The following is a 14278-nucleotide window of genomic DNA, read 5'->3' as shown; positions in this document are numbered from 1 at the left end:
CTTCTCCTCTTGTATCTCAGACTGGAGTTTGAGCAATTCTTTAAGTTACAGAGATACAAAAACAAAACAAACACAATACCTATTTTATTGCAGGTATTCTGTGTTCCCCTTGTTTATAGAGGGGTTGATGCATGCAGATGCCTCCTGGTAGTTTACCATGTAGTGCCTTTACTGGTGGTGGTGGAACCTTAATGGAGTTCAGGAGAGACAAATCTGAAACTCTTCTTCTGGGTTTTAGGTTAGATAAAGCTTTATGAGTTTAGCAGCCAGGGGCTTTGGCCTCTGAAGAATCCTGCTTTGCCTTAAATTTAATTCTCTAACGCTAATCAGTGAGATGACAGTGTTTTGTTGGTGATCGATTTTTAGAGATGACGTACCAAATTGGACTCATAGCTTTAGTTGGGGTTTTCCAGATATTAGTGATTATGGAAGGATTCAGTTATGTTGCTTGTGGCTTTTTGGTGGGTGAAATACTTGGAAGGGGAAATGAATACAGGGAGAATTTAAAGAATGAACAGTTTTTGCTAGGCATGCTGCTTATAGCAGGAGCAGACTAATTCATTTCCCTAATAAGGCTGTGCTGGAAGTTGGAATGTTTTGAATTGCATTAAATGTCACAAAAGTATTCATCGGAGAGGAACAGCTTGTGGGATGTTTGGAGAACAAATTTGATCATGTTTGTCTGGTCGAAATGAGCTGTTTACACAGACTAAATATATCTTTTTTTTTTTTTTTGAAAGAGCAAACATCTGTGATGGCAAAGTGTGCATAAACATTGTGCACTTTCATTTTCAGTATCCTGGCTGTCAGTAACTGACCGCTGTTGACTGTCTTTTCACTGTCTGTAATAATTTGTAAGGAGATGGAAGCCTCGAGCTCGCTCCAGCAACCATTAGCCAAGGTCTTTTGTGTGCACTGTTTATAATAAGCATTTATACTGAGCTTTTATGTCTTTGTTTTGTTTGTATGTTACCAAAAATATTACACAAACTCATATACTGAACTGCCAGCTTGAAATCACTCAGAAAATACCCTGCTTCAAGCTGTCCTGCTTTTCTAATAAGTAGTAACAGGGCAGGAAAGTCATCTCCTTCTGAAAGCCTCTATCATCAGGTATCACTGCATCACCCCATTTAACCGAAGTAGCATGAAATCTTCACATCTAATTGCTAGGTGGGAAACTACATGCTAACAGCTTAAAAAAAAAAAAAAAAAAGTGCAAGATTCTGTAGTTAAATTACTTCTTGCTCTACAGATTTTGTAATATCTTTCCCAATTCCAAGGGCAATAGCCAAGATGTAAGCACTGTAGCAAGTATTTTCGTAAATGTATGTGTTGGACATGGACATGTTTTGCTCTTCAACGTGAACTGTGCTTTTCCTCTTGTACTGTCTTGTCTAACCACCGTGCATTTTTCACATTCAGATCCTGGTGGCTCAGTTTGCTGGGTGAGCATTTTCTTTATGCAACGCTGGATAAATCACAGATTTTAGTCTGATTATGGTCTGAAGTCAACAAGGCCAAGCTAAACTGTTTGAAGTATGTCTGGGACATACAAATTTATGTCCTTGTTTCAAGTATGTTTGGGGGAAGTAAAGCAATGTTATGCTGTCTGGCTCCAATGTTAAAAGAACATTGGAAACATTGTAGTTATCAAGCCCCCCCCCTTCCTTCCCCCTCCCTCTGCCCCCCTTTTTAATGGCATTTTTGAAGACTAATTTTGAAGAATCTCTTCAGATCATCTGGAAGTAATGTTTGAAATAATTTTTGTTAAGTGCTGTATAGGTGAGCACAGAGCCATCTTCATACATTGCAAACTTAAATTTAATTATATTGTGAAACTAATGAAATGCATTTCTCTTGTAGACTGAAACTTCAGGTTCCAACTTTTGCAAACTTTATTTTTTCCTCAGCCATGAAATTTGGGAGTTGATTTGAATAGTGACTATCTTTCTACTTCTAACTGTTAGATCAGTTTAATAAATACACAAAACATTGCAAGTTACTTTATTATAAAATACATATCTAAAATACAGAAGAATCTTCTTCTACTCTAGTCTTTAAAAAAGAAAGAAGAGTTTCCATATGTGTTGGCATTTTTTTTCTTCTTGTTGCTTTTGTCGCTGCCAATTGACAAGTCCACAATTAGGCATGATTAACGATGCACCCTGGTGCTTTGGAGGGCCAGAGGTCAGTGTTCTCATAGGCTGCAAACTCTGTGGGAAACCGGAGAACAGACCTCTTCCTCAGAGCAGGGAAACGCTCTATCTGAGAATTATTGTTGATGTGGACATGATGCATGTCATCGGTGATGCACAAATGATGAAGGCAAAGTGCACAAAATGATATTCTTGTGAACTGTAGTATTGGTTTATGATTTTTTTTCTCCTCATTATTCTCTGCTTTTTTTCCGTATTTGTTTGTTTATTTATTTATTTATTTTGATAACATAGCATGTGGGTTTATATTCATCTCCCTTTTTTTTTATAAGCTAGTTGCTGGACCGAAACAACAGGAAAGCTGTTGTTGGTATCAGATGGGCCTCGTGGGCCAAATGGCTTTCAGGGAAGAAGTAAATGAAGTAAACATTTTAATCAGCTATTAACAAGGAAAAAATATATTTGTTAAAAGTTGAAAAGACGTCACTTATATGGGACAGCATGCCTACTTCAAATCTAGCTAGATTTGAATCTAGCTGCTAGAGTAGTAAGGCTGGTTTATACAGTAGATGTGTTTAATTAAAATGTAGCTTCTGTTCCCTGTTCTCCAAACAAACTTTTTTGTCTCATTGGCAAACTTTCTTTTAGATATGATAACTCAGCTTCAGTTCAGCAAAACCCTTTTTAGAAGATTTTTAGGAAATCAGGTTTGCATGATTTCAGGCAGGATATGATTAATGTTGTCCCAGCTCTCTGAGCAGCTACCAAATATGGCCAGAAATGTTTTGAAATGTGGCAGGAAAGCAATTTTCTACCAAAACATCAAGAAAAGACTAAATTGTATCAGCAGCGGTGTTGTCAGTGTTGTCAGTGAGTTGGACTTTATGTTGTTCTATTGCATTTGGAAAAAAAATAAAAATAAAATTCAGGGTGTGTGTTTTTGCACATACATGCGTGCAAATCTGAAAAGACGATAAATCAAGTGAGATGCTTTTACCTATCACATATTGCAAGTTCAGTTTAGGTATAATGAAATCTGTTAATTCTTTATCTTCTTCGCCCTTTCCATTATGATACTTCCTTTACTTCCCACCACCCAGTGGTAGTTTCAATGTACTCATTGTTTGGAAGAATTTTTTTTGCTATCTACTGTGGAGTTCAAGTGATATTAAGTTTACCTTTGAAGGCCAGAGAATGTACCAAAAGATCCTGTATTATTTAAGTTGTTAAGCTGTTTAGAAGGACTTTTATTGTTTTAAAAGGAAGCTTTCAGTTTTAAGCCTGGATAAGGGTTATGCTCTTTAAAATGCAATTTGTCTGACCAGAACTTTCTGAGTTTGAAAGGAAGGAAAGCAATAAGCAAATTTTGACTGTCTCCTGACTGGTGATACATTATTATGAATTTCTAAATGAATTAGTACTTGGTGACAAATGCTAGAGTTCCTAATGTTGTATCTGGATAAATTCGTCTAGTTTGTTTTTGCTTTTGCCCTATATTAACTACGATGGAGTAGGTTCAACTTGAATGCTTCTTGTTTCCCTTAGAGGAAACAAATGATATAATTTATATATCTGTGGGTGGACATAGTGAGTTGGAAAAGGGAAATACTTAAATATTAAAGCATTTGTTTTTACAATTATGTGTGTTTTTCTCTTTCAGAGTTGCTTCTGTACCAAAACCTGATCTCATTCATGTACCGAAGGTATGTTCATCATCACAACTGAGAAATGTAGCATGTGGCACTGTTACCCATCTGTCAAACCCTGTTGTTGATAAGCACTAGCATTCAAACTTTCCTTTCAATATAACGTGCTTGATTTCCATGTGTTACGTTAAGACTACTGCAACTTTTGGATCTGAGTGATATTTTTTTTCACTCACTCAAAAAAGAATCAAGAGAACTGGCAAATGATCATCCACAAAAAAAAAAAAAAAAAAAAAAAAAGGAAAAAAAAGTGAATAAATGTTATCTTCCAACTTTTGGGGCTTTTTTTTAGAAAGATAAAGCTGAAGTTTTTCTATATCCTTAAGAGAAAAACTGTAGTACGTTGTTGCTTTTTTTTTTTATAGGTAGTTTCTTTTCCTTTCCTTTTTTTTTTTTTTTTTTTTTTTTCCTTTTTTAATAGGTACTGAAATCCCCCTTTGTATTTGAAAGAAGCTTATCTAAATACAGAGTTTCAAAGAACAATTCATCTCACTTTACTTAGAGCCCTGGGGGTTTATTTGTTCTTGACTCCTTTTAATGTTATGTCCTCAAGCAACAGTTTCAAAAAACCCTTTTGATAAGTAGTCTATTTACAAACCTAAAAATGCTTACAAATGGCTGGGCATCTCTCTCATCAAGCATATACTGGAAAATCCTCTTAAGTGGACATAAATAATTGTATTACTGTCCTGCCAGACCTGATTTGAAAGGCACGCAGTTTGGCACCACCTTGTTAAAATACAGCTCCTTGAAAACAAACAAGCAAACAAAAAAACAACAACCCACTGAATTCACTTTTTTTTTTTTTTTTGAGAGTTTTGATTTGATGAGTGTATATGCAGACTTCATTGGACAGATGGAATAGAAATAAACATTCTCAGATGCTAAAATGAGTTAGGGGGCTTCCTTTCCCCTCTAAGTCACCTCACCAAACTTGACAAACTACAAAACTGTATGTTCACTGGACGGCAGTTGTCTCTGTGAACCACTTAGAGCTGAGTGGTCCTCCTGTGTGTAAAAAAATAGTCTGGGGAGATTATGTTTAAGAAAAACTGATAAAATATTCTGGAATAGGTTGGAGGTTGCGAAGGGACTTTTTTTTTTTTTTTTTTTTTTTTTTTCTCCCAATCTACAGTTGCTCTAAAGAGAACTTTATAGAACGAGAGAGAAAAAGGAACAAATGGCTGCTCCCTCATATCTCTGACCCCAGGATAGCCACACTTTTGTTTTCCCATGTGGCTTTAGTATGTCAGATGGTATCAGTCTTGCACTTCTCCATCTGGAAACTATAACCCATGTCGACCTTGAGTTACAAAGTTGTGACTCAGCCACTCAAGTGGCACCTGGTCCCAGTGTCTGAAGCAGGGATAGGAGCCAGCCTGTATTTTGGCCAGGGAAGCCTTTGTCCTTGTAGTCGAGTGGAGTTGACAAGCCAGCTTGGGCCCGAAGCACTGGCCTCTAATAAATGAGCTGAAGGGCCCCTCGTTCCTCCCTTGAGGCCCCTATCAACAAATCAATGTATAGTGTGTGTGTGTGCGTATGCATGCACATGCAGTTTGCATATTGGGAACGTGCATATCTTGAATTGGGTTTGAGAGGTGGAATGTGTTTTTTAAAAAACGCTAATTTTTTCCACATGAATTACCCAGTGGGTTTTGCAATGGTGTGGTTCTTCAGTTTGTCTTGAATTTGATTTGTGGGGTGTCTGTTCTGGATGTGATGTGAGGAGTTAGCATCATGGGATTTCATTTTGACTGACTGTGCATGCTTGGGTCATTCCCTTTCCTAAATGCATGGCTCATTTTTTTCCATGTGCTTGTTGACAACGCTCTTGGTAAAGCTTGCTTCTGTGATGTTCATTCCTCTTACTTCACACTAGGCGGGTTGCCTCTCTCAACAGCACTGAAAATACGTTCTGAGGAATGTGCATGTGGTTGGTGTGTTTTTGTGTGTGTATTTTTTTTTTATCTCACATAGGAAGAACCTAAAGAAGTAGTTAAGCCTGTGCCCATTGCCTCTGCTGCTGCACCCAAATTCACTGCCACAGCCAGCGTGGCTTACAATAAGACCCCGAGGCCCTTCGGAGCTGTGACGTCCTCAAAAGTCACCTCCATCCCATCACCATCCTCCGCCTTCACCCCAGCCCAGGCGGCGGCCGTGCCCCCCGCCCCAGCCCCGTTTGCTGCACCAGGACTGCATGTTAACGCCAAGCCTAACGCTGATGGGTGGCCACCCGCACCGAGCACTGCTAAACCTGCCGTTAATGTCCCACGGCAGCCCGCCACGCACAATGCCGCCCCGAGCGGCCATGTCGGCGACGGTGCCCAGGAGGTGGCGGAGGGGCCGCGACGAGGATTCAGAGAGAACCAGGGTGACAGTAAACAGCAAAATGGGTAGGTGGGATTTTTTTTTTGCTGTGAGGGTCTTTTCCTCACAGGAAAAAAGCTGGGCTTGTTCGAGGGCTGAGGAAAACACATCTCGGGTGTGCCACCCAATTGCCAGAAGCAAATCTTTGAGGAATAACATGTCTTGGAAAAGGGGTGTTTTGAAGGGCTGAGTCTGTGAGGATTTAATAATGAAACTGTACCAGTTTATGGTGTCACACCTAAATTACAACAGACCACACCAAGATGGGTTGTATCACGATGTGTTTCAGACCTTGCAACAAGCCCAGCATTCATTTGGACACCTGTGTCTCACTGTGTCTGTTGGGTCCCAACATAGAGGCTGAAAGCAGCAGGCACTTGGAGGTGGAGAGTGGCCTGTCAAGAAGGATCGGCGACCTTTGATGTTGATCATTATTGACCATCTTCTTGCTTTTTGGGTTTTCTTGACTTATTTTCAGTCTCAAAAACTTAAAACTTAAAACCTGAAGGCTGTGGCTAGTATTTCCAATTCTTCAACAGAAAGGGGCAGGAGGAGTAGGCCCAGTGCCCATCTCATCTGATCTCCTCTGAGCCTAAGTATATGAAGAAACCTACAGAAAGGTACACATCCACATCAACTAAAAAAATAAATCACAGTTTCAGGTGGTCTTCTCGTGGAGAAAAACACTTCTTTACGCACCCATTCCTCTTACATTGCAGTACTAGTATTTTCTATACACACATTCATATACAGCTGCCCATATGCATTTTATATGAGATCATTGTCATGGTGACTTTAAAGCTAGTCTTAAACAGATGATGGCAGGAGTCCGTACTGTGCAGAGGTGGGATGAAAGCAGGAGATCCCAAGGACTTGCTTCCTGATCACATGTTGCCAAACTCTCTCGCTTTCTAGGAATGCTGCTTTACCAAGTAACACGTAAGGAGTATTCAAAAGCAGTAATCAGTACGGAAAAAAAAATGAACAATAGCAACAAAATTAAGTCTCCTGGAAGGAAGTGCTGGAGGCATAAAGTAAGCATTTAATGATCAACACAGGGTCACTGGGTACACATGGGTACCTGCCCTGCCTTATGTTTAGTGAATGAATGATAGTGACTGAGGAGTATCATCGCTGGTAGGTTAGGAAATCCCTGTCTTGCTGCCAGCCATGCAGGTCTGGTTTGGGAAATCTTAAAAGCATTTGGAGCTGGGGAAAAACAAACAAACAAATAACAAGAACAATGAAACATCAACTACAAATCAACAAAACTTTATTTTGCTATCTTTCTTACAGCAGAGTTTTAGCTGGAATTAAATGTGACTTAAATACTAGTCTTGCAATCCAAAAGTAGAATACAAAAGCAAGTGAACAAAGAAACGTTAAAGTGATTATGTTGTTCTGCAGCTACCCAACTTGCTTAGTTTTACTTGTTTAAGCATCATTGTAGATGATGTAGTTTGATAAATAAAACCATCTCCCCATTTTAAGTGGAATTGAAGGTATTTTTGAAATGTCAAGAAAGTTGAAGTTTAGAAAAATTGATCAATCTCAAAAAAACAAAACAAAACATTTTGCTTCTTTTTTGTACTCCTTTTTTCAAAAACAAAGAAACACGCAAAAAAAAAAAAAAAAAGGACAACTTGTATATTTGCATCTTGTTTATAGTTAGCTCTGCTGAGTGAATACAATTCTCCAGACACAGCACCCTGTTGTATTCAGAATTTTTGGTTCCTTCCTTCCTTCCTCCTAACTTCCCCCTAATCCCATTCAGGATATAAACTATTTGCCTTTACTTCAGGATGGGGAAGGAAGTTTTGTTTCTCTTGTTTACTCCTGGCATAAAAAGAGAGCAATTTGGCTTCACTAGGCTGTATACAATTGTATTTTTATCAAGACCTTCTTGACAACTCTCACTTGAGAAAGTGCTTGCTGCTTAAAACAGGTAAGATGTCCACAGACTTCACTCAAAATTTTAACTCAGCTGGACTAAGTTTTTCCATTATAGGTTCTCTTGATGGTTTAAAGTTTGACTCTGTATATATGGCTTTGCCAGAGCTTGGATTTGGAAGATCCTATAATAAATATTTCAAGAAGCAAAAAATGTATTAATGAATGAAAACCTTTTTTCCCTTGCAGATAACAACAGTGACGAAGTTAGTATCAACAGCACTGGAGTTGAATTATGGTCGTTTTTCTTGTTGGAATAACCAGCATGTATTACTGTTTTGCAAACAAAACTATGTTATATAAAGCTCTTACAGGGTTTTATATTTAAATTTTGCAAAACAGCTTCAGCTTTTTTAGTAACTTCTCAGTGTAGCTAATGGTTTTGTCTGCATTGAAGATGATGTGATTTTGCTTTTCACCGTGTTAAACTTTGCAGCATTTTTTTTTTTTTTTTAAATTATAATTCCAGAAAACATTCGTGTGGTGTTTGTGTGTATTGGTAAATTCTTGCTGCACCTATGGCTAATTGGTGTTGGCAATACAACTAGTAAATGGTGAAATACAGTATAAAAGGAAAAATGTCTTGAGGAGTATGGAATGAAGGGCCAGATGTTGAATTCGTACAACAAAAATAATAGCAACATCTGTACATTATAATTTATGCGATCTGTATTTTGTGATTTTATGAGATTTTACTGGCTTGTCATTTCTGCTCTTGCCTCAAGAGTGAGTCAAGACTAAGCCGGTCTCATTGAATATTCCTTTGTCTCTGGCACCACCTCGTGCCTTAGTGACTCATTACCATCAAGCCTTTAAAAAAGGAAGCGGTGGAGGATCCGCAAAAAAGAAAGCGAGGGGAGAGAAATCAGCAGGATATTTTGTTTGATACCACTATCATCAACTGTGAAAGACTACTTATTTCACTGTGGTAGTTGCTAGAATGCAGTCATCTGCATGTAAATAATTACATTTCCATGTAACTCTACATCTTTAATGACTGCTTTCATTTTCAGATTTTATTCTTGCTATTAACTGTGTTGTTGCTTTACTTCATTTTCTTTGGATTTCTTTTACTCTGTCCTGGAAATACCACTATTGTTTCTATCCCCCTCCTTCCTGGATAAGTACATTTACTTCACTAATATTGTGTGTAAATCCAATCTTTGCTTTAATTTTGAATGATAGCTTTCATATCATTCAAGTGTCGAGTATTCTTTCAAGTATTTATTAATGCATTCCATTGAATGGGACTAATTCTTTCTTGTTGACAATAATGTACAACATTCTCATTCATATATTCCACCTTTCTTTACTAGAAACACTTTGGCCATTAAAAAAGCAGTGAGGAAGTAGTGGCAAAAATAGAAGTTGACTTTTAAAAGTTTTCTTTTTCATAGAATTATCTTTTCCTAGGAGCTAGTTTTGTACAAGTTATCTCCTGTAGACTTTGTAAAAATAAATGCACATACAGAGGGCCTGAAGGATAAATGTTTTGAGATAACTAATACAGAATTTAGGAATACATTAGTAGGAATCTTGGGTTCTTTCCTTTAACTGATCAGTGTCTTTACTTGTTCTTTAGATCATTTACTTCAAGTAAAGCTTCAAAATCCTCTGTTTTCATAGGTCTGCTAATCCAGGGACTGATAATAGCATGTAGGTTATTGAGGAGAAAAATTCCAGATGAAATCAACACCCTACTTGTTTGACTTTCAGAGAACATCGATAACTTCATGTTATGCTCTAGAGCATCGCTAGCTACATTTTCAAAATACACAGCTTCATCCCCGGTCGTACCAATTGCAAAAAACTTTGCATGTACTGGGTGACCTTGCACATACCTAGTGCTTTGCCTCCTGTGAACGGAGGGGAGAATTTGTCCAAGGCACTTAACCAGATCCTAATTGACTGCACTGTTTTATCAAAACAAAGTCCCTTCTTATTTCTGTAAGGTACTCTCTGTAGGTTAAATTCAAATTAAAGACTGGGAGCCCTGTACCGAGGTTTTGGTAGCAGAATGAGAATATCACTGTTTATTGGGTTTCAGTGTCCTTTCCCATTAAATCAGTCCAATAGAATAATTAGCTGTACTTTTGTTTCAAACTTCTTACTTTATTTCTTGTTTTCTTTTTCTCTTTTTCCTGTTTACACTGGGAAAACTTTCTCTTGCTGTCTTATTCTGTCATCTCCAAGGAAAATCCCACCCAAACGGTAAATGTTTAAATATGTACATGTCTTGATAATACTGATTTTTACTGTTTTAAATGTTCCAGTAGTGAAACAAATAAAAATATTCTAGTTGGATTAGAGTGATTATTAAACTGTATTTGGTTCAGAGAACTGAGCCTGCATTCACATGTGCTTGTAGAGCTCACTGCTGTATCCAAACTCAGAAGCTGCCTTTAATCACTGTGAAAAGCCACATATCTGACAATGGCTGTGTAGTTACCCTAAACTAGATATTTTGTGGAGTTCTTAGCTCACTATTCTCTTCTCTCTTTGATGCAGCCCCCCGCGGAAGCACATTGTCGATACCTATACGGAGTTCTACCACACCCCTACTCACAGCGATGCCAGCAAGAAGCGACTGATCGAAGACACTGAGGACTGGCATCCCCGGACAGGCACCACCCAGTCACGCTCCTTCCGCATCCTTGCCCAAATCACCGGCACTGATCACAGTGAGTAGTTTGATGTTAAAGAAATAAAAGTAATGGCCTTGGGCAGATAGGCGTTTTTAAAAGCTAATGGGGAGGGGAAATAATAAACCCATTCAGTCACATGTATTACATTTCACCTCATGGATAATAAATCCAGTAGGGAGAATTTTGGTGAGCTTTAAGAGGAAAACAGTTTCAGAAGACTGTAGTAGGAAAATATTTTTATAAAACTCCTGTAATTGCTAAATGCCTCAGGACATATACATTACTGGACATTATTCCTGTTTGACTGGGATTTTAATGTTCTAAATAAACCTTAAAAATAGCCTTTACTCCTAAAGAAGTTGGCAGATATGTAGTTATTTCTTCCCCGCCCCAGCATCACCAAAATGGCAACACTTCTGTTCAAATTTAATGCCTCAGAAAGTGCAAAGAAAAAATAAAGCTTTTTCAGGCATTTAGAAAATCTTTGATGGTCATAGAAAGGTGTAAAATCTGCAGTGATTTTAACCAGTCAGGAGCACAAATCCATAGCTCCTCAGTTTATTTCCATTCTTTGTTTATGATATGTTACAACTACATGTCCTATGGACTGGAACTGAAAATGCAGAGGTGGTCTTTCCCAGTCATATAGTTTTATGATGAAACTTTAATTTCATGTTATGCTCCCAGTTGTGATTTATTGTCTGTGATCTATAACACTGTAAAAGTTGTCAGAAGTGCTATCAGGACATTGGAGCTCTGTCATGTTCAGACTGGGGTATTTCATTCTTCTGCTTTTTACAGCTAATACTAAAATAAGTTATTATTTTCCTAATACTAAAATTAAGGCAGTGAAGAAAATGGACTCCCTCCCTGGGGGCAGATTTGATTAAATCAAATATCAGTTCTCTGGCAGAATTGCACTAGAGACCACTGATAACATCTCCCCTGTGAGGATTAATGTACATGGGTGAAAAATATTCTGAGTTTGGACGGTTAACAGATTGCTTTGTGGTCCTGTGTTGCACTAGTAATGCATCATTATCTATCTTTGGATTCTCTTCATTAATCTGTTTTAAGGGCAGAATATAAGACCTGAATGTCAAATAACGTATCTGCGTTCTAATCCAGTATTGATAAATTAATCATGTTGGCAATTACTACAAGACCATGATGGCAAGTACGTTTGCCAAACTTACAGCAGGGTTGAAATTTTACATTATCCTGTCTGCAGTTATAGCCTGTCATCAAACAGATGCTTGGATTGTCACCTGATATAAACCCTCTGGATGTTTGTCCAAAAGAAATGCCTCCAAACTTCCACTCCTCTTCACCCTTCTCACACCTTTCTCGATGCCAACATGGACAGTGGGCCAAGGGACAGGACAGAGACCAGCAATTGCAATTGTGCTGGCAAAGGGGCTCTTGAAGTTTATAGACATATCTCATTTCCCTTAGAACATATTTAGAATTGAGGAGTCCTAACGATACTTGTTGTAATTTCCTATTGGGGTGAATGGTTTGGCACAGGGGAGAATCTCGGTGTTTGGTGGTGCTGACAGTGCCATAGAAAGTCAAGGTTTTCTGTTTTCTTGCAGTGAAAGAACCAGAACATGAAGCTGCAAAGAAGACTAAGTGAGTTGATGTTTTACATTATTACATTAATAATTTGCATGTTTTAATTCATAACTGATAGTGTGTTACTTTTGCATTTGTGTGAGGTCTGGGTGTTTTTAAAATGTTTCTTCTTTTATTGCCTTTTACTTCAGCATGTAAAAATCAAGATCTCTTTCTGCATAGACCGGCCTTTTTAAATCTGTTTGTGCAGTCTGGTATTAATGTTTGCGCAGGAGTTTGAGCTTTTCCATAAACTTGGACTGGTTTGCTTTTCTGTTCGAGGTCAGCTTGTCAACATGTTTTCTTTTCCTAAATCTAACCAGGCATTTTTGACTTGTGAGTGTGGATCAGATTTCAAGATGTAGCTGGAAAATATTACCATTCTAGATGGCGAACTAGGGTCAGCTGTCTCCTTGCTTTGGGATAAGCGTTGTTCAAAATGGGGACCAACTAGTTGCTAAATCTAACAGCTTGTGCAGTTGGTGGGAGTCTTCCTTTAGACTTTTAGACTGTGTTAGACTTTGCCTAATGCTGGATCTGACAGTTTGAAAGACAGGAAGGAGATGTATAGATATCAGTAGTGCATGGAGATTGCATGCTCACTTGTGAAACTGCTTAAGACAAACCTTTATTTCTTTCTTTCTTATTTTTCTTCTGTCACTTCTTTCCACAGGGAAAAGGTTCCCATGCACGTCTTTAGCCCCAAATACACAAAATTACGTGACTGGCACCATGAAGTCTCAGCACGTGTTCTTAATGTCCAGTGATTTTACCCAAGTTGCAAAAGCAAAACACAAACACTTCTTTTCTTCTTTTCCATCTGCTTTGCAAAAAGAAAAAAAAAAAAAAGGGAAAAAAAAAAGAAAAAAAAGAAAAAATATATTTCACTAGCCTTACTGCGAGAGAACTTCTAGCCTTTTCTATACTTTTCTAACACTTTCCTACTGATGTATAAAAAATGAGATGAAAATGTTTTTGTGCTAATCACTAGTTGACAAAAAAAATACGTATTTAATGCAGAACAACTTGGGTGGTTGAATCTCCCAGAGAGGGAGAGGAGATGGCTGTTGCTGTTCTTTTTGCCTTAAAGGAGTCTTGCATTGCTAAGTTTGAGTTACTGTAGGTTGTTAGAAAGCAGATAACAGTGAACAAGAGAATAAGAAATGGTATTTCTTTGATTCAGGGGTGGGGAAAAGGATGAAGAGGGCTGTCTGCATCTACTTCGGACTATGGTACTTACCAGAATAATTGTCTTGGATTTCACTACATTTTCAGCAGATCAATTTTAGAGTGGTTGTAAATGTTTTACAAAGTAGAGCAAGGTGACAAGCTGCTTTTAATCAAATGAAAAAAAAAAAGCAAAATAAATAAATTAAAAAAAATGCCAGTTGCCAACCCCAGTACAAGCTTAGTATAAAGATTCTGCTGCTTTAAATAGTAACTTGTTTATATCATGAAAAAATTAGAAAGAAATAAACAGAATGTTGCCGTGTACCTGTAAGAGCTTTAACACAGCCTCTAACAGGAGCAAGATAAGACAGTAGTATTTATTTATTTCAGAGTGAATCTCTTAGGATTTCTTGTGTTTATAAAAGCTTCCTGGCTCTATCGTTCTCCTGTAAAATAATGTATTATAGTAGCTACACATTCATTAATTTATGCTTTCTGAAGCTTGAAGAGTATTTTAATAAAAGTTGCTTTTAACTTAGTGATGTCTCTTTTCTTTCGAGTCTCTTGGACTCCTTGAGTAGTCTTCTCATGCAAAGTGCTATAATTTCATTACACTTTCACAAGTTGTAATAAGAGGAACAATAACATCCCTTCTGCATGCTAGAAA

At 37.8% G+C, this 14278-nt stretch overlaps 1 protein-coding gene across 5 annotated transcripts in view; it reads left to right on the top strand.

The window, feature by feature from the left end:
* The window catches only part of PDLIM5 (PDZ and LIM domain 5), a 129945-nt gene that overhangs the window by 66076 nt on the left and 49591 nt on the right, over positions 1-14278 (top strand). The window contains exons 4-9 of one of the 5 annotated variants that reach the window (XM_032186698.1): positions 3820-3862; positions 6143-6258; positions 10376-10393; positions 10691-10863; positions 12423-12459; positions 13115-13274. In XM_032186698.1, coding sequence (XP_032042589.1) covers positions 3820-3862; positions 6143-6258; positions 10376-10393; positions 10691-10863; positions 12423-12459; positions 13115-13208 — 481 coding nt within the window. In that variant the 3' untranslated portion in view covers positions 13209-13274. Of the gene's footprint in view, positions 1-3819; positions 3863-5842; positions 6259-10375; positions 10394-10690; positions 10864-12422; positions 12460-13114; positions 13275-14278 lie in introns of those variants that run through there. The other 4 variants (XM_032186695.1, XM_032186693.1, XM_032186697.1 and 1 more) reach the window with 4 other exon arrangements.

The sequence above is a fragment of the Aythya fuligula genome, chromosome 4 (genome assembly GCF_009819795.1).
Source record: "Aythya fuligula isolate bAytFul2 chromosome 4, bAytFul2.pri, whole genome shotgun sequence".
NCBI classification, from domain to species: Eukaryota; Metazoa; Chordata; class Aves; order Anseriformes; family Anatidae; genus Aythya; species Aythya fuligula.
The sequence above is the reverse complement of the archived record's forward strand: the minus strand, read 5'-3'. Positions and strand labels throughout refer to the sequence as shown.